Raw genomic sequence first — 20,951 nt, 5'->3', positions numbered from 1 at the left:
GTGCATTCCTGTATTATCCTTTGGTGTTGCACATTTCAATGTTTTTTTCCTCGCTACCTGATGATGCTTAATGCCTTGATCTGTCGTCTTGATGGTGTGTTTCAAACTTGAGCATTAAGGGAATGTGAATTATTATTGTGCTAAATCAGATGAAGATAGAGAGCAGCAAAACAGTGATTTATTAGATAAAATATCTCACACATTATCCCTTCAAGCAAATTTCTGGCAGTGAAGATAAGAGGACCCCCTCCTGTTAGACCGTCTGCCATGAGGGAGGAAACTTGACTCTGATATTAAAGGAAGGCTCCAAGAGAGTGATAGATTTAGCTGCCCCGAGTTGCAGTTTTTTAGTGATCATTAGCACTCGCACTCTTTTCCATCGTTTCATCTACTGTCCTAATCATTCAGTCAATAGTAGCACCACCACCCCACTCTGCAATCCATTTTCTGCATTTAATATTTTTGGATAAGATACCCTCCTACTTTGCTTAAATATGTGTGCCAATGGTAGCTCAGGATTTGAACCAGCTTAAGAACCAAGAAGGTTATTGTCAGGCTGGAGGGGATTTTTTCCCTATTCTTCAGCTACTGTCATGAAATATATGGTCTTTCCATTCATTTGTCAGGTCATCCCTTTAAATTTGGTGTCATTCTCCAGTTTTTGCTCTTGTTCTGTCTTTCCCAATCCAGATTGCCAGTGACATAACTGACAGTGAACTCTAAATCTTTCTGGGTGACTCTTTATACTTTTAGAGTGAAAGTTGTTGGATGTGGTTGATGGACTGTATTTGAGAACCCAATGACATACTCATTTTCCCCCTCCTCTTCAGTGTGTCTTTTCTCTAAGGCCCAGCTGCTATGACTCCATTCTTCCTTCTCCCTTTAGCTTCCTTCCCTCCCATATTGAAAAATGGCAGACTTGAGCCAGAAGGCTCAGACATTTCCTTTGCCTTAAACCTTCTTATGAGACAGATATGTGAAGTGTTGAGCCATGACCCAAATGGATACACGAAGAATAGAGTATTATAGCAGAGAGAAAGGGGAGTGAAGAGTGAAGAGAAGTAGAGAAGCATGGTTTGCATTTTTCTTTAGCCTTTTATGCTCATAACCAAACTGCATTATCTGCTGTGCCAATTCCTTTTCACATGGTCATAATGTCTTTTGCCACTAGCCATTATGCTAATTCCATTCCATGCATTGGATCCTTATAGATTTTGCTTACATCAGATTAACACTTATAAAGGTGACACATTCGCCTTTTGGCCTTGGAAATACATTTTTTTATTTGGGTATCTTAGCATGCTTGCTTAGTGAAGCAATAAAGCAATGGGGAGTTATGTAGTGTAAAATTCATTATCACTAGGAGCACTATTAAGCAAGGTTTTTATGAGTTTGTCTAACATTTTGTGTTATTATGAATGCATTCCTGACACAATTCCATCAACAGACAGTCAGTGCTACGAATAAGATGTATAGCAATGCACAAAGAAGTAAGAAAGGTCTCTGTGAGTGTGTGTGAAGTCTAGGACGCAACTCACATAGCTGGCATGCCTGCATTTTTTTACAGTTTCACTGCTACAACACTACTTGGTGGAGGAGATACTGTTTTCGAGTTGATAATTCTCTGTCAGTTGCACAAGGAGAAATTGCCAGAATGCATAGAAGGCAACGACCGTACTGAACAGGCCATTAACAGTAATTATTTGCCTAGTTGCATGTCAGGGTTTCAGAGGGGTTTGTGATTACAACATGCCTATGGCGTAGATTTAATGCAAAAATCCAACTTTAAAGACTACACCTTGGTCAAAAATAATGAAAAAATATTGTTTACAGACATCCTCCTTGGGGCACCTTTAATTATGTAACAGCAGCACCATTTTAACACTCAGTAAATCAAAATGTTTATTCTAAATTGAGCTTTTGTTGACTATTTCTCCTATAAACCTCCATGTACCAACAACCCTTGGTATTGGTAGTAAATGAAGGTTCTTACAAACCACTCATCAGAACCATTGTTTAGCTAATTCATGGAGGACCCCAGCTCAAGAAAACTCACCAGGTCAGAAAGTTTGGCTCTCTTCAAAAAATTCCTTTGAAGTCCTGCTCAAAGGAGCTGTCCCCTAGATACATTGGTCCGTATGAAACGGAGAAAATCATCAGCCCATCAGTCTGTGAAGGTTCTCAGTCATCCAGGTCATTGTAGTCTAAGGAGCTTGGAAAGAAAAGCGTCTGGACTTCTCTAGTTTTCTTGAAGACGTTTCACCTCTCATCCGAGAAGCTTCTTCAGTTCTAATGGCAATGGTGGAGAGTCCCAGATTTTAAGCCCTATGGGAGTGTGCCCAAGAGGGTCATGGACTCCCTATTGATCCTCTACCTAATCACACGAGCCAAGGTGTGAAAACGGGTGTGGGTAACAATCAGCCAGGGTTTCGGATGAACCCATTGTGAAACCTAGCCCCACCCTATCATGTGATTTACTGAGGTCCAGACACTTTTCTTTCCAAGCTCTTTAAATCAGCCCATCTGCTGATCTAAAATTTCCTCCCTCCTTGAGGATTCCCTCTACCTTTGATGTTTCTCAAATTAAGCCTGTTTCAGTCCTCTGTGACCACACACCTGATTTTCAAACTGGTCACTGTCTGCAACAGAAACTACTCTCTCCATCTGCAACTACTTCCAAATTTGCACAAGATGTGAAGGAAAGAAGTTCCACTCACCTGTCTGCACACTCTCCACCACACCACATCTCTTTCTGGTTTCCATCAGTTATGTCAATTTTATCCACCTCACCACATGTTAAGCAGTAATGGCCATATAAGAACTCCAACTCAAACACTGCACAGTAAATGTTGACATATTCAGAATACCCCTAACATTCACTAACCTGTGTTCTCTCTGGCAGATTTTCTGCTTCTCCTAATTCCACTTATCTGTTACAGACCTCTGACTCTGTGAAAGTTTCACTTGTTTCTGTAATAAACATTAGTAAAATTGCTGTCTCCAGATCTGCTTTTCCATCCTGCCAGTTTAGCCATTATGACAAGTCATGCCTTTTCAATTTTCTGTCTATGACCCAGAACCAATTCATCCAGATTTTATCTAATTCTTTAGTCAGCATTTCTCTCTTTACAGACTCTGTTTTCTCTAACTTTTATCTTATTTTCTCATCAACAGCTTTTCAGCTTTTATCACCAAGAAAACAGAGAAAACAGTGAATCAATCAGTCTAGCACCTGCTGCAAGATTGATTGATTCACTATTTAATTTCCAGCTTAGTATATTTTTCTTTGTGTGCCATTGTAAAGGTCACTCCGAATGTTCACATTTTTGTCTTTGAATGTTCTCTGAATGTGCCAAAGCACACATTGAGGAGCGTCCCAATATTCAATCATTTTAAATGAAAAGAAAACCTACCTCTGTGTAGGCACACAATAATGTATACATACAGTATATGTATGCTACAAAATATCAGTTATTATTAAATCCATTGTCTCATTTGTAATGCACAGATGAGTTTGTCTGTTTTGATGTCATGGTCACACACCCACCCATACTCTGGTAAATGTTCTCATCTGTGCAAAATGCTGTATATTGATGCAAACATATGCTACCCTGTTATCATTGTTATCATGAAGCAGCACTCATATATCCATTTAGTGAATACATAATCAGTGCAGTTTATAATCCTGATTTGGCTCAAGGATACATTGTGATGAATGTGTGGCTGTAAGATGAATTGGCTTTTACAGTCATGGAACCTATTTTTAACTCAGTATATTGTATTTTAGCTTACAAAAAGCTGTCTTTTTTTGTCTTCAACTTGGTATTTGTGACCTATACCTTCTTTTTAATTTTGTAGAAGGAGGAAGAGAGGAAAACAATTTAATGTGGCTGGACTGTAGGCTGTATTCATTTCTCTAATTTACGCCTCTTCATCTCCACCTCCATCCTCTGTCCTGCTGTCTGCAACCTGGAGCTCCACTTCAAATGCTTTATTGAAGAATGTCTCAATTCATAAAATTCTGCAAAGCAAAGAGAGAAGGTTGATGAGTTATATTTAAGGATACAAGGGTGTATCTATTGAAAATGTGTTTGTTAATTCATTGTAGAACAGTCCATGCATACAGCTGAAGGAGAATCATGGAAGGACTCTTCAAACAAATAGACTCTTATATTTAGGAATTTGGTTTTTATCAGATCAACTGAATAAACAGTCTTCGTGTCTTTTCACCACTTGTATGTTTGTGTTTGAAATGAAAACCAACAGAATATTTTGTGCTACACTGTAAATGCAATTAAACATAGTTCAAAAGATTAAAAGAATCTAGCCTCAATCCCTTTTTCTCTCTCTTGTGACTTTCTCCTCACATCTCTGGTGGTTGAGATTAAAATTGAAGAAGAGTAACAAAAATGTGCAAAGGACTGTTAGGAAATATCCCTATACTAGGTATTATCAGAAACGTCTCCCACCCCATGCAGCAGACTGTGACAGCACTGAGCAGCTCCTTCAGTGGGAGACTGCGGCACCCACGGTGTGGGACGGAGAGATTTCGCAGGTCTTTCCTCCCCACTGCTGTCAGACTCCACAACAAAGACTTTAACTGAACAAACACACACATCCACACATGTGCAATAACACTAAGTGCAATAATCTTTTCTGGCATTGTTGTATTTTTACTCAGTTGTATATAGCATTCGTATTCTATTTTTATCTTATTGTATATTTTTATTCTATTTTATTCTACTGTATATAGTATATTATTTTATTCTATTCTGTACAGCTGTGTACTGTATTTATTCTTATTGTATTCTAATTTTTGCGTCATAACTTTTGCACTGTCCACTTCCTGCTGTGACAAAACAAATTTCCCACGTGTGGGACTAATAAAGGTTATCTTATCTTATCTTATCTTATCTTATCTTATCTTATCTTATCTTATCTTATCTTAAATCTAAATAATCATCTGCTTCAGAGCTGTTTAAAGTCTGCTTCAAGATTATCTTCTTGTGCTCCTGCTCCTTTTTTTTTTTTGCCTCACATTTGTTCAACTGTGATGCATGCTGGATCTCATGCAGTGTGACAAATCTGTGATACTTCAACTTTATTTTCATTTTCAGAAACAAATCTTCCAAGAAGGGCAGATGGTGAATTTCATTTGTGTGTCTGACCAAAAAACTCCGAGTGGTGTGCATCACATTTCAAATTTCCACTGAATGTCCTCATTGAGATCAAGAAGAATGTCATTTAAAATCTCAGTCTGCACACTGGGCAAATGAAGTCTACATAACCCTGTGAATATTAAAAGCAAAAATGGTAAATGGACTGATTCTTATATAGCGCTTTCCTACTCTCTCGGAGTACTCAAAGCGCTGTACACAACATGCCTCATTCACCCATTCACACCCACTCATACAAGCACTTCTAAACAGTGCAAACTAATCTACATTCACACTCTGATGAATGCATTGGAGGGCAACTTGGGGTTAGTATCTTCCCCAAGGATATTTGACATGCAGACTGGGGAAGTCAAGGATTGAACCACAACCTTCCAATCAGTAGCTGATCTGCTCTATACATTACCTGTATTTAAATGAATAAATACATTTAAAAACCCAGCTGATCCTCATATGACACATATGAGGATCGGGCTTGGAAAATTGTGGACTCAATTGTGGACTCTTGAACTGCAAACTGGTGGGTGATAGAGGCCAGCTATGCTTAAAATCCATCTTGTCCACCAAGTGCATTTGAAACCAGACTTAAGTTCAAATTGTGACTGGTTGTTCCTATTGACAGCAAACTGCATGACAGATGTGAGCAATGGGGGAAAACAAAATTCTCTGCTGTTGTTCCCATGATTCTTTGCAATTGCAGTAACAGATTGTCTCTCATGAGGTGCACACATATCATAATCTGGCTTGTGTTTGTTGGTGTTAAAATCCCCTCAGATTTATTCTAAAAAGAACCTGCTTTCTCTTTGTGTATCTGATGGGAGTACTGACCTTGAATTCCTCTTGCTGCCCATCACTAATCTTCTTTTGTAGACTCCTGTTTTCTGCTAGCACGCTGTTAAGCCTGTGTGTATATGAGTGTGTGTGCATCACTGTATGTTTCATTGATAAAAAGGAGTGTGTCTCTGCTGGTGTTCTGTGATATTTAGGGAAAGGTAAAAGAAAGACAATAAGATGATCCTGCCAGTTCAGAGTGAATAGCCATAGGTATGGGAACGATAGGAATGAAAGTGGGAAATTCCTCCTTTTCTTGTCTCTACTAAGCGTTTAGTAAACCTCAGGACACTAATGCTCCATCACTTCTATCATCCTTTGCAACCTCCTATTAATGGGCAGTTACCAAGGTCACCAGTTCCCCCATCCAATTAAGGTATCTTTGTGCAACTCCTTCTTCCCAGTTCCTTGTAATTTGACCTCTAACTTGTTCAGGCCAGCAGGGCTCACATCAGCTATTGTGCTTTCTTTAGTGACATGAATGTCAGGCCATCAATTGATTTATCAATTGACTGTTAGCAACACTTCAATTGTTTATATAGATAGATAACCATAAGATCAACTACCCAGCTTAAAGACAAACACAGCAGATATATACTGTATTTGATTGTAAGACCTAGGTCTATCACATGTAGACCTACATGTGTAGGTCTTACTTACTTTAGACAGATAGGTCTGTCTAAAGTTTGCAATTGTATCACAATGTTAGTGTAGTTAAACTAACCATGTCAGTTAGATTTAATGCATTCAATTAACAAAGGTCACTTTTGGGCCGAACAGACACTTGGCTCTATCGATGTGTTCCAAATGTCACATTAAGCTAATGCATGCCAATAGACTTGACCAACACAAACATATGTCTTCACTGTGTGCCGGAATTTTTTTCTTTATCGTTAATAAAAAAGCACGTTAATGACAAAAAAAGTTCAAAATGGTTGACATTTGCGTGAGTTTAAATTGTCATTGCCTTCCATTTGCAGTTGTGATCATAATTATAAGTGTCACAATTCTAGCAAAGTAGATCTGTTTTGTATTCTAAACAATGTTCTTTTTATTTTTATGTAGAATAGAACGCCTGCGACAGACTGGCGACCTGTCCAGGGTGTACCCTGCCTCTCGCCCTATGACAGCTGGGATAGGCTCCAGCGCCCCCCGCGACCCTGAAAAGGATAAGCGGAAGCGAATGGATGGATGGATGGATGGATGTAGAATAGAAGTAAAAATAACACAATTATTTAACTATTGGCTATATTTCTGTTATAGTCGCAGGCATTTTTGACCAAACAGTCAACATTAGTGAAGTTTTACCTGTTTAATGTCAGTGTACTTTCTGTGCAGACTGAGCAAGCACATTCACAGTTTCAATAGCATTCTTCAAATGCAGGCGATTTTATCAAATGAAAGCCATATAAAAGGAAATAAGGGGAAGCAAAATCGCCTGAATGACATACAAAATAGGTTCTGGTACACAGGTACACATAAAAAAGATGCTATTAATTTATGACTGAACGAAGCAGATTGAAAAACCATCCTATGGTCTGCTGGATCAAAACATGACATTCCTTTGGGAAATCATAGATGCCATGTCCACTGGGTAATGAGGAAAGGAAACATCCAGCTTGCTATCTGCACACAGTTCACCAGCATCTGTGTTTGAATGAGTGCATATGACACTGGCACCTTGCAAATCCTTGGAAGACCTCATTGTTGCTGGACTTTTTTTTTTTAATGGAAGACATTGGTGATAACGTTAAACCACATTTTGCAAATATTCCAACAGCCTGGCTTTGTTGTAAATGAGTAGGAGTGAGAAGCTGGAATGTCTGCAGTCATAACCAACAGTATCACCTTTTGAAAACATCTGGCACATTATAAAACAGCATATACAATGCAGTGGGACTGCATTGAAAGGTAATGGCCTGAAGATAAGTTTCATATATCCACATAGAGATCTGGAGTTACCTTATAGGATGGTCATGTTTTTCTTTCATTCTCTTATTTTCAGTTTAGTTTGAGCTTTTTCTAACTTACTATTCATACTAATAAAGATAACCAGCAGTTACAGAATAGACTTTATGTCAGGTTGCGTAGAAGACCATCAAAGAAAAAACAAAAACAGAAAACACAGTGCACAGATCTCTGACCATTCATTCACCCTTTGTAATGACTCTTTGATTAAACTCCTGTTTCTTCTCCAGTACGGTGTACATTTTAGGACATCGTCAGGTATCAGACAAAAAATTGTCAGGTGTCAGTTGTCAAAAAAAAAGTTGTCAGGTATCAGAAAAAAAATTGTCAGGTGTCAGAAAAAAAATTGTCAGGTGTCAGTTGTCAAAAAAAAAAAAAGTCAGGTATCAGAAAAAAAATTGTCAGGTGTCAGAAAAAAAGTTGTCAGGTGTCAGAAAAAAAATTGTCAGGTGTCAGTTGTCCAAAAAAAAAAAAGTCAGGTATCAGAAAAAAAATTGTCAGGTGTCAGAAAAAAAGTTGTCAGGTGTCAGACAAAAAAGTTGTCAGGTGTCAGACAAAAAAGTTGTCAGGTGTCAGAAAAAAAATTGTCAGGTATCAGAACACAAGGTACCAGAGAGAAAATCTTCCTGCAGGTGGCGCTGTTGTCATGTCCCACCCGAATTGATTTCCAAATACGTCATCAACGTGTGACCGTGGGAGAGCGTAAGGTCATTGACCTCACCGGAGTTTTACCGTGGTTCAGGCTCCTAACGACACAAGGTAAGTTTAACTTTTTCTCCCTTTTGTTCATATTTTTGCCACAGTTGTGTTATATTAAGTTGCAGTTATGTTGTGAAAGTTACATATCAGAGACGGAAAGCCAGTTTTGTACGAAACCAAATCAGTACTATTTTTGTCTGGCTAATTCATTCTAGCTAGCGACAGTGGTGAAACGTGATTCAAATTTAAACTGTTCAGTAATTGTTTTGTATACATTTCAGCAAATGGACAAGCTGAAAGCTTACGAGCAGCCTGCATCCTTTCTGTCGCTCTTTTTCTTTATTTCTCTTTTCTATATTGCTACTGTCGGGATATTTTTTGATCCTGATTTTTTTTTTCTGTTATTGTTTTTAGACTTTGCTGCAATATGTCATCTGACGATGATGAAAGGAGTATCCGACTCTGGCTGGTTCCCATGACTGTACCAAAAATACTTTTTTTTTTTATTAAAAAAAGAGCATTAAAAATAAATGACTAAAGTACAACTTATTTATTAACTACTGTTCACCTATTTAATATCAAAGAAGTGTATTTTTTGCTACACGTTTTATTTGTGGGCACTGAATTGACGATGCTTTTAGTGTAATTGCCACATAAAAAGATTTAGTACTTTACTGGTTAATTACTTATGTTCAGTGTAAGAGGTGGGTGATCAATTAGACTGTTGTTGTTACACTTAACCTTTCAAGATATGATGATAATAACATTGTTCAACAAAGGCTTAAAACAAAAGGAAATCAGCTGTGCACTGAATTCATATGGGCATAAAATAAGGTAAGTCTGCATTTCAACAGTTTCCGTGACAACTCTCTAAAATGACAAAACATGCAGTTTGCATTCAATATAATGTAAGTCTGTGTTGTCTTTTAACAGTGAGAGGCATCTGAGACGAGTTTTAAAACTTCTAGGGTTGAAGCGAAGATGCCCCCAACGACCTTTTACTGAAATCCACAAAGCTGTGGAGGTAAGCGTTAAAACATCAGTGCAAAAACTATATATTTTCCTGAAGTCTGTGTCATGAGCTATTGTAGAAACAATAAATGTTATTTTCTGTAGTGATTAAAAAAAAAAAACATTCAATTGTCTGTTTGTTTGTTTTTTAGAGTGAGATGAAACAGTGGTCTCCTGAACAAGGAATCAGGGCAATGGTAAAGCGGGTAAGGGATGTCAGAGGAGTGCGGCCTTGTTACAGGTTGGTTAAATAGTGTGTATATAATCAAGTATTCTCTTGTTTTACTGTTGAGCTCATAGTAAAATCTATTGTTACTGTAGAGACGATGTTGCTAATATAATGAGGTATATGGATGCAAGTGGTCTTCAGAGGAGATCTCCTGGAAAGAAGAAAATTCCCCGTCGGAATTACATCAGCCGTGGTCCAAATGACACATGGCACATTGATGGTATTTATTTTATCTTTTCAATTAACCTTCCAAACATGTTTTGATGGTACTTCTGTTGAAACAAATTGTAATTATTATTTGTTGTTTCATATAGGCAATGATAAACTGAAGTTCTTTGGAATGTGGATACATTTGGGGATTGATGGGTAGGTTTGAATATGGCATTCGCTACTTAATTTATTATATTCAGTGATAGTACAAAGTTGCTTCAAGATAAGGATGTGCGGTAAACTGAGGTGTTATCTCTCCTGAGGAGTCTAGGGCAGGGATGGGCAAGTCCAGGCCTCGAGGGCCGGTGTCCTGCAGGTTTTAGATGTGTCCTTGATCCACAGCTGATTCAAATGGCTAAATTACCCTCACAACATGTTTTGTAGTTCTCCAGAGGCCTGGTAATGAACTAATCATTTTATTCAAGTGTGTTTACCCAGGGTGATATCTAAAACATGCAGGACACTGGCCCTCGAGGTCTGGATTTGGCCAAGCCTGGTCTAAGGGACCAAGATAAAGTATGAATAGTGAAGGAGTATTCAAGATGGCGGTTTTTAAAAGGCTTATTTCCTGCTAGTCTTAAAGTTCCATTTCAGACTGGCAGTTAATTTCAGGGAGGGCCAAGACCAACACAACAAACAAAACATCCCTGATATAAAGTAAACAGAATTTAACTCCAAAGAAAATAAAATGTACAATTTACGATAACCTACCTAACCAACACATAAACAGGAGAATACAAGGGATTACAAAACAAAAGGCAGCTCTCCCCTCGCGTCAGTCTGAACACAGTCAAGAGTCACATTCAATTCCAAAGGCATGTAAGCCTACACAACTATGGCAGTCAAAATGGCCGGAGGAACCAGAAACAACGCCTAGACATAATACAATGGAAAACCAGCATACTCTTTGTCAGGGGAAGACATTTGTTCAAACACAAGCAAGAGAAATAAGACACTGCAGACCAAACTCAGAGTGTATAAGAGCGTGCGCACGGGTGAGTGTCTCTGAGGAACACACACACCGAATGCAGGCTTGCTTCCTTTATTTATAGGAAAAAGCAGGTTACATAGTACTTTCTCTTTTGTGAGAAGTCGAAGAGAGGTTAGGCATTAGATCAGCTTATCTGATCTTTCACACACTGGGGTAAGAATACAGAAGTATATCATGCTTTATCTGACATCACAGACACTGAAGTAAAGAATGCATCATTATATCATGTTTGTCAAACATCTCAGACACTGAGGTAAGGAATGCATCATGTTTTCCTTTCAATAGACTTGGTTAGGTGATTCTTCAACAATAGGCTTGGTTATGTGAAAATATATGAACACTTGAATATAAGGCACACTTGATTATATTGTATTTCATAAAAATCCTCTGTCACTCTTGGGGAATGTAACAAAAACCAAACATAGTGCCAAAACATGATTAAATCATATGTACAAGTGGCCACTTTTCTGTTTCTTTCTTTTCAGATTTTCCAGGAAGGTTCTATGGCTAAAGGTGGGCACATCCAACCGCAAACAAAACTTTGTGGCCAGATACTTCTTTGAGGCTGTTCAAGAACAGGGTGGTATGCAATATACTAAAAAAATGGGGGGTTAAAAAAGATTACATTTTGTTAATAAATTTATTTTTTCATCATTCACTAATTATCTTCAGTTTGTGTCTTTAGGCTGTCCTCAAATGATTCGGGGGGACAGAGGAAAGGAGAACCTTGTTGTGGGTCAAATGCAGATGGCATTTCACATGCGAGATCTTGGGAATCAGGCATGGAGGTGCTTCAGAATGGGGACATCAGTGCACAACCAGGTATGTCTTTAAGCTGGTAAATGACTATTTCTAAAGTAACAACCTGACAACAAAACTGATAATGTCATGTTTCTGTTGTTTAGAGAGCTGAATGTTTCAACAGTATTTTAAAGCGGACATGGATTAAGAAATGGCTGACAACATTTGAGGTAAAGCAAATCTTTCACCTGTAAAACCTATTAACAAAGACTAGCCATCAAAATTTCGTTAAACATACGATGGATTAGTTTATCTGAAAACACAAGGCCAGAATCTGTGTTTATGTACATCTGTACCTTTTCACTAATGAAATTCTCACCTTCACAACTTATGTCTTTTTCAAAACAACATGCGTAGGCCATGATGGAGTCTGGGATCCTTGAACTGGACAATCCTGTGCACATGTAAGTCAATATTTTTAGACATGAAAAATAATCAAGCAGCAGTATGAAAGTATGTGGTCTAGGAATGCCTTTGTTTTTTGAGTACTGATTAAAATTTAGCTTTTACTTATTCTACCTCAAAGAAGCAGATGAACATATTAATTTTTTAATTCTCCTTTTTCATAGCAACTGCTTGCAGTACTCACACTTGCCACTGCTTCAAAGAGACTTAAAAACGGAGCAAACAGTTTGGAACACCCATGACATCCGCAAGCAACGCAATGCACCTGGTCCATTTGGGAAACCCGACCTTCTGTTTACCTCACCACCTCCTGGTATGTCATTTGAAAGCCTGTGGGGTTTTATTTTTTTGTTTGTTTTTTAACTTTCATTAGTTTACTTTTACTTTGATATAGCACTCTTCACAGGATAAAAACCACAAAGTGGCTTCACAATAATATAAAACAGATGAACATAAAACAGCACAATCGAACATACAGAATAAATGCAATCAAGGAAACGTAATGATGGAGGCAGAGCATTCCATGACCTGGGAGCCACCGCTTTGGAGAATCTCTTGCCTCTGGTCTTCTGGTGGGACTACTAACAGCCATTGATTAGATGATCACAGGCTGGGAGAGGGAGCGTGGGGTTCTATAAGATCAGAAATTAAGGCAGGAGCTTCACGATTCGGAGCATTGAAAGTCATTACTAAAATTTTAAAATGAATTTTCTAAAATATACTGGAAGCCAGTGTAATGAGCGTAAAACTGTTATAATGTGCTTTCTCTTTTGTGTCTTCCGAAGAAGCCTACTTGTAGTACAATAAGAGATTTCTGAATTTCTACTGTCAATACTAAAATGGCTTCATATTGACACCTTTAACTAAAAATTTATCTAAATGTTTGAGTGATATTTCCATCTTTAAGTTTCTGTAATAACATCTGTAAACACTGACTGCTTCTTATACAGGTTCTAGAACAGCTTTGTCATTATTCATTTATTTTTAACATTCAAAGTGAACATCTTTTCAATATTGTCTTTCATTCGCAGGATATGGCAATGTGCTGCACATTGTTGACCCAGACCTTTTAGACTATGCCAAGCAATTAATCTGTGAGAGGGAAGAGCCTTCACTGGTAGCAAACCAGGAATTCAGAGACATGTGCCAGAACATTTTAGAAAACAGCCAGTTTCCCTGCACACCTGATGGTTGCCTTGCTGCATACCTCATGCTAGTCCAAGAGCTCACAACTGCCATGAACAGAAATGCAGTTCCTACACCTTCTACGTTTGCCGAGGCAAATGACATATACATCTTTCTGAAGAGAGAGAGGATGGAAGGTGCACCAGTAAACATTTCCAATGACCAATAAAATCATACAACAGTGTTTGTTAACATTTATTTATCCTTGTTTAAAATCAACAGGTAATTTGAAAACTGTCTGACCAACAAAATGTACAATAAAATTTTGAAATACAATTGACAAGGTGCCATCTTTCATAATGATTCAGTGTTTCATTTACCACAACTTTTGTTAACAAAATGTAGAACATAATTCACATTGAAAGACTTTTGAACTGCAGACTGTAGCACCATTACCACTTGTAGCCATATCGGCTCGTAAGATCAAGGCCTGACTTGAGAAACTTAACAACATCAGATGCGGAAGGCCTTGAGTCTGGGTCATAGCTCACCAAACCACCAAGAAAACTGTTTTTGTCACTGAGATGTGATAGGGCATGTGGTGGGGTTTTGGTGGCCATTAGTGCAGCCAGTTCTCTTTGTTTTTTAACCATCCACGGAGCGGAACCCGTCAGGATCTCCAGATATGTGGCTCCGAGGGACCACATGTCTGTCTGGAACGAGGCCTCTTCAAACATCAGTATGCATTCAGGGGCCATGTAAAGATATGTGCCACCAGCTGGACCAGTAGCCTGGGCAGTGAACTTACTCCCTTGACGAAGCATCACAGTGTCTCTTATGTTTGCCATGCCCCAGTCTGTCAGGACTGCCTTTTTAGAAGGGTGGTGAACCTATAAGGTATACATATAAGAACTTACCAGGTTGTCTAAAATTTCACAAATGTTATCAAAAATGTCATTCCAAAGACCACAGCTCATAATTGGGGAAAAAAAAAAAAACCCCTCAAAGCTTTTAGCACCCAGATCACCCAATCACTGCAGATTTATTCTGAGATTGTTTATTATACCAAACATTAAAATTAACAGATTGGTTAATGATCCAACCCGGTTTTATAGTCCTGTGCATTTTTTAATCCCCATTCCACTTAAGCAAGTGGTACAGACTAATAAAAGAATAGAAACTTTCAGTTTGTAAAGCCTAAACTTACAACATGTTTGGGAATTTTGTAGGTGTGCAAGAACCAACATATTAAAGAAAAATTGGACTATTAAAGAAACAATGTAAGGCTTCTTACTTTAAAAAAAAATCCTTTATATGAATATGCCAGAAAAGTTTCTCATTGTTCAAATGTAGTGTTTAATAGACTGAAGAGAATAAAGTTAAATAAATAATATACTATTTTTATTTTGATCTTCAAAAACAAAGTGGAGAAAAAGAAAAATACAGTATGGCTTACCATGACATTTGCTGGCTTTATATCCTGGTGAATGATTCTCTGTGCATGGATGTACTCTACTGCCATGGATAAGTCCAGTGATATGAAACCGGCATCATCCCCTTCAAGCTATCAAGACAATATATAATATTAATAAAACAATGCGTAGCCAGGTGTGACAATCTAACATGTCTACCACTGGAAATGTATTACTTCAAATAGGATTAGTATTCAAATGCAATTGCCATTTCAATTTCAATAAATTACAATGGGACCTAAGACCAACAAAGTCAATGTTTGGCGGTGACAATCAAAAAGCCCTGATTGCAGTCCTCTTGCGAAACTGTAAGCAGAGGTGAATGGTGTGTGTGAGCAAGGTGGCCAACCAATCTGACTCAGTTACACCAGTCCTGTCTGGAGGACTGGACAGAAATTCCTGAAAAATATTGTAAGAATATTGTAGAAGAAAACCTAAAATGTCTGGACCTCATCCAAGTAAAAACAGCAATTCTACCAAAACAGTAAGGGAGCTTATTATTAAAAATTTAAGATTATTCTTTTACTAAGTTGATACTTTTCTGGCATTTGACAATTAAAGATCATTTTGGTAATTCTAAATGGTTGAAAACATGAGAGAAAAATAAAGGAATCAGTCTTTTTATATGTTGTACACAAAGATGGTTTCAAGTACATATTTAAACAAATGCCAGCAATAAAAAGTTCTTTTTTAATATGAGGGTATTAAGATAATTAACATCTACCTAAATGTATTAAACATAAAGTTATGAGTATTGGTACCTTCACCAAGCAGCTGTCTGTGTGAAGCACTTGCTGCAGGGTTGCGCCATGAATGTATTCAGCTGCCAACAAAAAGCAGGACTCAGTGCGGGCAACTGCCATGAGTCTGACGATGTTGGGGTGAGACAGTCTCCTAATAAAACAGAAACATGTCCGAATAAAAAAAACAAAATAGAGGCATATTATGTTACAGCTTGAGGAAGAATCGATTTTGACAATGAAAAAAAAAAAGTGTGTCAAAGTTCTTACAGTGAAACATTTATCTCATGATGAATGTCGCTGTCCTCCATCCCTTGTTGGCCACACATGATCCTTTTAACAGCTGCTGGAGTACCATGAAAAGAACCTCTATATACCTTGCCAAATGTTCCTTCTCCCAGTAGATTGTCCTCACTGTATGTAATTAAAGCCTCTTCCACATATGGAACACGTGGAAGATACACTTGGGGATAAAAAAAAAAAACACAAAGTAACATCCATTAACATACAGCTACTGCTAATCATTCTTCTATTAACTGCTGGATCACTAATATCTAGGTTTACTCCAGGAACTTGAGTACCAAATAGTGAAGAATGAAAACCTTTATTTACAATTTTGTCTGATGATATGATGTTAGCCCTAAATGGGAAAGAATGCTTACATGATGGCGATTTTGGAGTTGGGTTGAAAGACTGTGCAAAATCTATCAAAAGCCCACTACTTCCAGCACCTTCAGATAGCTCTTCAGCTCCCTCCATAGCTTCTTTTGACTCAATAACTGCATGTGGTAACATGTCTTGGCTCACTGCTCCACCTGGACCTAGAGATGACCCTACATTTTCCTCCTTCCTTTGCTTGGACTGGCTTTTCTTTCTGACTCTCCCTGTTTCAAATTCAGCTGAGCTGGATGTTTCTGCATGGAAATCCTATGAACACATTCAGCCAAGATATACTTTTTGCAGGGTGCACTGTGAAAATATCCACATTTATGACAATGATAAGAAATTAATTGTTCTGTTCAAGATGAAGCCATGGTTTTACCTGTTCTGCAACACTTTGTCCTATGAGGGTTTCAGGAAGTTCATCTGCAGAATAAGATGCATATTATATACAGTAACTGTGCAATGACCAAGCATAGTAAACAAGTGTGTAAAGGTTGGAAATGTAATGCAAAACAAAAAAGAAGTCAATTTTAATGATTTAGTTAGATGTCCAGGCATTCACCTAAACTGCAACTTTCATCACCACCCACTTTAGTTACAGGGTCTTCATCTGTAAAATAACACATTAATTGCAATATATCTGAATAATGCCCAACATGGCCAGTGTACCATGTTCAATCATAACATCAAAAATATTCAATTTGGTTTGGGCAGGCACACACCTGAGATGGAACTTTGATCATCCAAACACACGACCTCTGTACAAAAAGTAAAATTATTTCATACCATACAAATTCGAGTGCTAGACAGTAGTTAATAGTAATATTGAACACTTTATTACCCAGTTGTCGTCGCCCGATGTATATTGTTCTTTTCCACATATGTGTAATATCAGAAACAGTTCCGTATTCTTTGTGGAACTCCTGCTTACTCCACCTGGTCCCGTCAGAATGGCAAAGAGTGAACTCACTCCCCTCAGTACGCTCTGGCCAGAAGCGTTCTTTGCCTATGGTAATTAAATCATCATAGGTTTCATGGCCTTGAAGAATGATTCGAGGTGGAGCTTCGTCCATTATTAACTTCTGGTACCGTCCACACTTTCTATGAGTTCTTGGCTTCCACTCCATGGGAGCCAGTCTGACCTAGCATCAAGGAAAAAAAGGGAAATTTATTAAAAAATAAGCCAAATTTAGAAAGTTATTTTTTAATATATTGCTGATAGTCATACAGGTAGCTTCACTTTTTAACTAACCTTCAATAATGATTTGGCATGGTCCAAACGTTTATCATTCAGTGGAAACTGCCTTTTCTTTACTTGAGGCTGTAGTAGTTTCTTGGCTTTACCAAAGGCCTCTGCTGCACCTGTAATGGATGAAGCTGAAAGTTAATCAAACTGATCCACAGCGAGTTCTATATTACAAATGACCTTGAAGCAAAATAATTGTGGTTTTCTTACTGAGAAATTCATTGCCACGTGTTGAAGTAGTGTCATCTGCAATATAAATAGGGCATTGATGTGAAACATGTGGTTTATAGAATTCTACTACAATCACAGACTACTGCACAGTCATCTGCTTTCAAAATGTATTGCATCTATTAATAAAGTGGTTATTCAATCATAACCTGCTAAGCATATCATGTTAAATAAAGGAGATTGTTTTGCATGTTGTTCAAAAGTATCAAAACCTACCTGATTTTTCTGCTGTCAGGAGCTTTTTTATGTTGTTATCAAAGCCTTTTTGGGTAATCTCACCTTCAAATAAAATTTTAAAAGGGTAAGTAGTTATAGATTGACTGTAGGAGACAGATCCTACATGACTATCTAACTTTTAAATTGCAATCTTTTAATTTTGTGAGAAATTTAACTTTTGTCATTTTTATTTATTTATTTTTTTTTTAAATCGGGCACTCCAACAATATCATAAAGTAATAACTATATACATCTGTTAACATGCATATTAATAAAGAGAAGTAAATATGAATACCATACATGTTAAATAATTAAAGCATGATATTGTCAGGGTTCTTTGCAGTTAAAAAAATTAACTTGCAAGCATTACCAAAAAGTTTAATAAAGTGTTGGATTACCATTTTCAAGGTCTTTTTTAAGCTGCTCGTAAGCTTTCAGCTTGTCCATTTGCTGAAATGTATACAAAACAATTACTGAACAGTTTAAATTTGAATCACGTTTCACCACTGTCGCTAGCTAGAATGAATTAGCCAGACAAAAATAGTACTGATTTGGTTTCGTACAAAACTGGCTTTCCGTCTCTGATATGTAACTTTCACAACATAACTGCAACTTAATATAACACAACTGTGGCAAAAATATGAACAAAAGGGAGAAAAAGTTAAACTTACCTTGTGTCGTTAGGAGCCTGAACCACGGTAAAACTCCGGTGAGGTCAATGACCTTACGCTCTCCCACGGTCACACGTTGATGACGTATTTGGAAATCAATTCGGGTGGGACATGACAACAGCGCCACCTGCAGGAAGATTTTCTCTCTGGTACCTTGTGTTCTGATACCTGACAATTTTTTTTCTGACACCTGACAACTTTTTTGTCTGACACCTGACAACTTTTTTTCTGACACCTGACAACTTTTTTTCTGACACCTGACAATTTTTTTTCTGATACCTGACTTTTTTTTTTTTGACAACTGACACCTGACAATTTTTTGTCTGACACCTGACAACTTTTTTTCTGACACCTGACAACTTTTTTTCTGACACCTGACAATTTTTTTTCTGATACCTGACTTTTTTTTTTTTGACAACTGACACCTGACAATTTTTTGTCTGACACCTGACAACTTTTTTTCTGACACCTGACAATTTTTTTTCTGATACCTGACTTTTTTTTTTTTTGACAACTGACACCTGACAATTTTTTTTCTGACACCTGACAACTTTTTTTCTGACACCTGACAATTTTTTTTCTGATACCTGACTTTTTTTTTTTTGACAACTGACACCTGACAATTTTTTTTCTGACACCTGACAACTTTTTTTCTGACACCTGACAATTTTTTTTCTGATACCTGACTTTTTTTTTTTTTGACAACTGACACCTGACAATTTTTTTTCTGACACCTGACAATTTTTTTTCTGATACCTGACAATTTTTTTTTTCACAACTGACACCTGACAATTTTTTGTCTGATACCTGACAATTTTTTTTTTGACAACTGACACCTGACAATTTTTTGTCTGATACCTGACAATTTTTTTTTTGACAACTGACACCTGACAATTTTTTGTCCGATACCTGACGATGTCCTAAAATGTACACCGTACTCCAGCCAAACCAAGTGGATAATCTTTTACACATGAGTGGCTTAATTTAATTGCATTATTTCGGCATCTCCTTATTACGCTGGTGTATTAATGGTGTGTGATCGCATTCATCCGTTCTCTTGCTCTTGCTCCCAAATGGGAAAACACAAGCTTGACCTTGAGAGGCTGCACTTTGGCTCAGGGTGTTTTGGTTATCATCGTGTGAAGACATGGAGGTTAGCTCCTGTGTGTCTGTGTCTCTTTCCTCTCTGCACTGTTTAAAAGTGCTGGAATAACTCTACACAGTTATTTAACCAGTTACAGTCCTAGTCTTTACAGTCCATGTAAAGCACTTTGTGCTACATTTTTTTTGTATGAAAAGTGCTTTATAAATAAAGATTGATTGATAGTCTGTCTTACACATGCTAATATGGTCATGATTTGTATTGAGGTTGCACAGAGATGCAATAGATAAAGTATGAAATATAAATGAAAGAAGACAAAATAGTGTTAAAATATATTTTATATAGAAATGTAAGGCAGTGGGCAAACAATGAGTCAAAAGAAAATACAGGTAAAAATGTCTCAGATTTGCATAAATTAATAATGATATTTTATGCCAACTTTTTGCTGAGTAGACAAAGGTTCTCTGTTCTCTTATTAAATTTTGAATTTTCAAAGTAAACTCCTCTACCATTGGTCCATATTTCCCAGGTTTACTACTCTAAAATTGAATTATAGTAGCAAAGAATTATAGTAGTCAGCCCATATTTTCCCATAATCCTTTGCCATTTACAGTAAATTACTGTATAAACCTATTACAGTATCATACTGTTGGTGTTGAGCAGTGTGATACTGTTCAGATTTCAGAAGTCAGTTACAGTGTAGTGTCCTTTTCTCTTTGTTTTCTCCTTAACGTTTATCTTAATAAGAAATCTGATCTTTACTTAGGAGAGGGCACAACCGATCTGTTTCTGTGTGATGAGGAAATCATACACACTCACTCTGCTTCTGCATCTCAGTGGAATATATCCTATTTCACACACTGAAATATTCCTGCACTATACGCATACTTTTTTACTTTACCTTACACGTACACATCCGATTTCATGCACATTCATGCTTCTATCATATGCTGCACAGCCAACTTGCTGTACCTGTAATATTGAGTTATACCTTTTCTCTTCAAATTTTAGCCTCATATTGTCTGTTGCATACCCTTTCCCTTATAGAGATATCGCTCACACTCTTCTAGTAATCTGTTAATTGACCTCCAGAATTGAAATGAGAAGTGAAGTGAGGGAAAAGCCATGTTTGGCTCATTTGTGACCTGCAGTATTTAATGTGTAGTAGA

The 20,951-nt window shown here is 37.4% G+C and overlaps 2 protein-coding genes and 1 long non-coding RNA gene across 7 annotated transcripts in view; 2 read left to right on the top strand and 1 right to left on the bottom strand.

Annotated features, from left to right (window-relative positions):
* LOC143421692 (uncharacterized) overlaps positions 1–4,305 on the top strand; it is a 125,156-nt gene extending 120,851 nt beyond the window's left edge. Inside the window, exon 3 of the long non-coding RNA XR_013101255.1 lies at positions 3,859–4,305. This is a non-coding gene — a long non-coding RNA (uncharacterized LOC143421692). The remainder of the gene's footprint in view (positions 1–3,858) is intronic.
* A 4,042-nt stretch (positions 4,306–8,347) lies between these two features.
* Positions 8,348–13,780, top strand: LOC143421774 (uncharacterized). The gene is made up of 13 exons (XM_076891489.1): positions 8,348–8,732; positions 9,087–9,124; positions 9,422–9,506; positions 9,606–9,696; positions 9,836–9,924; positions 10,005–10,132; positions 10,227–10,278; positions 11,599–11,696; positions 11,799–11,935; positions 12,019–12,084; positions 12,272–12,318; positions 12,484–12,632; positions 13,351–13,780. The coding sequence occupies exons 2-13, from the start codon at positions 9,100–9,102 to the stop codon at positions 13,671–13,673; spliced, it is 1,290 nt and encodes a 429-aa protein (XP_076747604.1). The 5' UTR covers positions 8,348–8,732; positions 9,087–9,099; the 3' UTR covers positions 13,674–13,780.
* On the bottom strand, positions 13,679–19,590 carry LOC112435733 (uncharacterized). 5 transcript variants are annotated; one of them, XM_076891492.1, is made up of 13 exons: positions 18,681–19,590; positions 18,408–18,459; positions 18,010–18,072; positions 17,776–17,811; positions 17,572–17,681; positions 17,161–17,461; positions 17,042–17,077; positions 16,882–16,929; positions 16,699–16,742; positions 15,927–16,119; positions 15,678–15,810; positions 14,901–15,008; positions 13,679–14,334 (listed from the first exon to the last, which is right to left on the bottom strand). In XM_076891492.1, exons 2-10 carry the CDS (start codon positions 18,454–18,456, stop codon positions 16,081–16,083), a joined length of 726 nt encoding a protein of 241 aa, XP_076747607.1. In that variant the 5' UTR covers positions 18,457–18,459; positions 18,681–19,590; the 3' UTR covers positions 13,679–14,334; positions 14,901–15,008; positions 15,678–15,810; positions 15,927–16,080. The 5 variants fall into 5 exon arrangements, with proteins under 5 accessions (XP_076747607.1, XP_076747608.1, XP_076747609.1 ...); XM_076891493.1 differs by having other exon boundaries at positions 18,408–19,149; positions 19,224–19,590; XM_076891494.1 differs by lacking the exon at positions 16,882–16,929 and having other exon boundaries at positions 18,408–19,590.
* Between the last annotated feature and the right edge of the window lie 1,361 nt (positions 19,591–20,951).

This window comes from Maylandia zebra, linkage group LG13 (assembly GCF_041146795.1).
Source record: "Maylandia zebra isolate NMK-2024a linkage group LG13, Mzebra_GT3a, whole genome shotgun sequence".
NCBI classification, from domain to species: Eukaryota; Metazoa; Chordata; class Actinopteri; order Cichliformes; family Cichlidae; genus Maylandia; species Maylandia zebra.
Note: the sequence above shows the minus strand (reverse complement) of the source record. Positions and strands in the feature narration are given on the sequence as shown.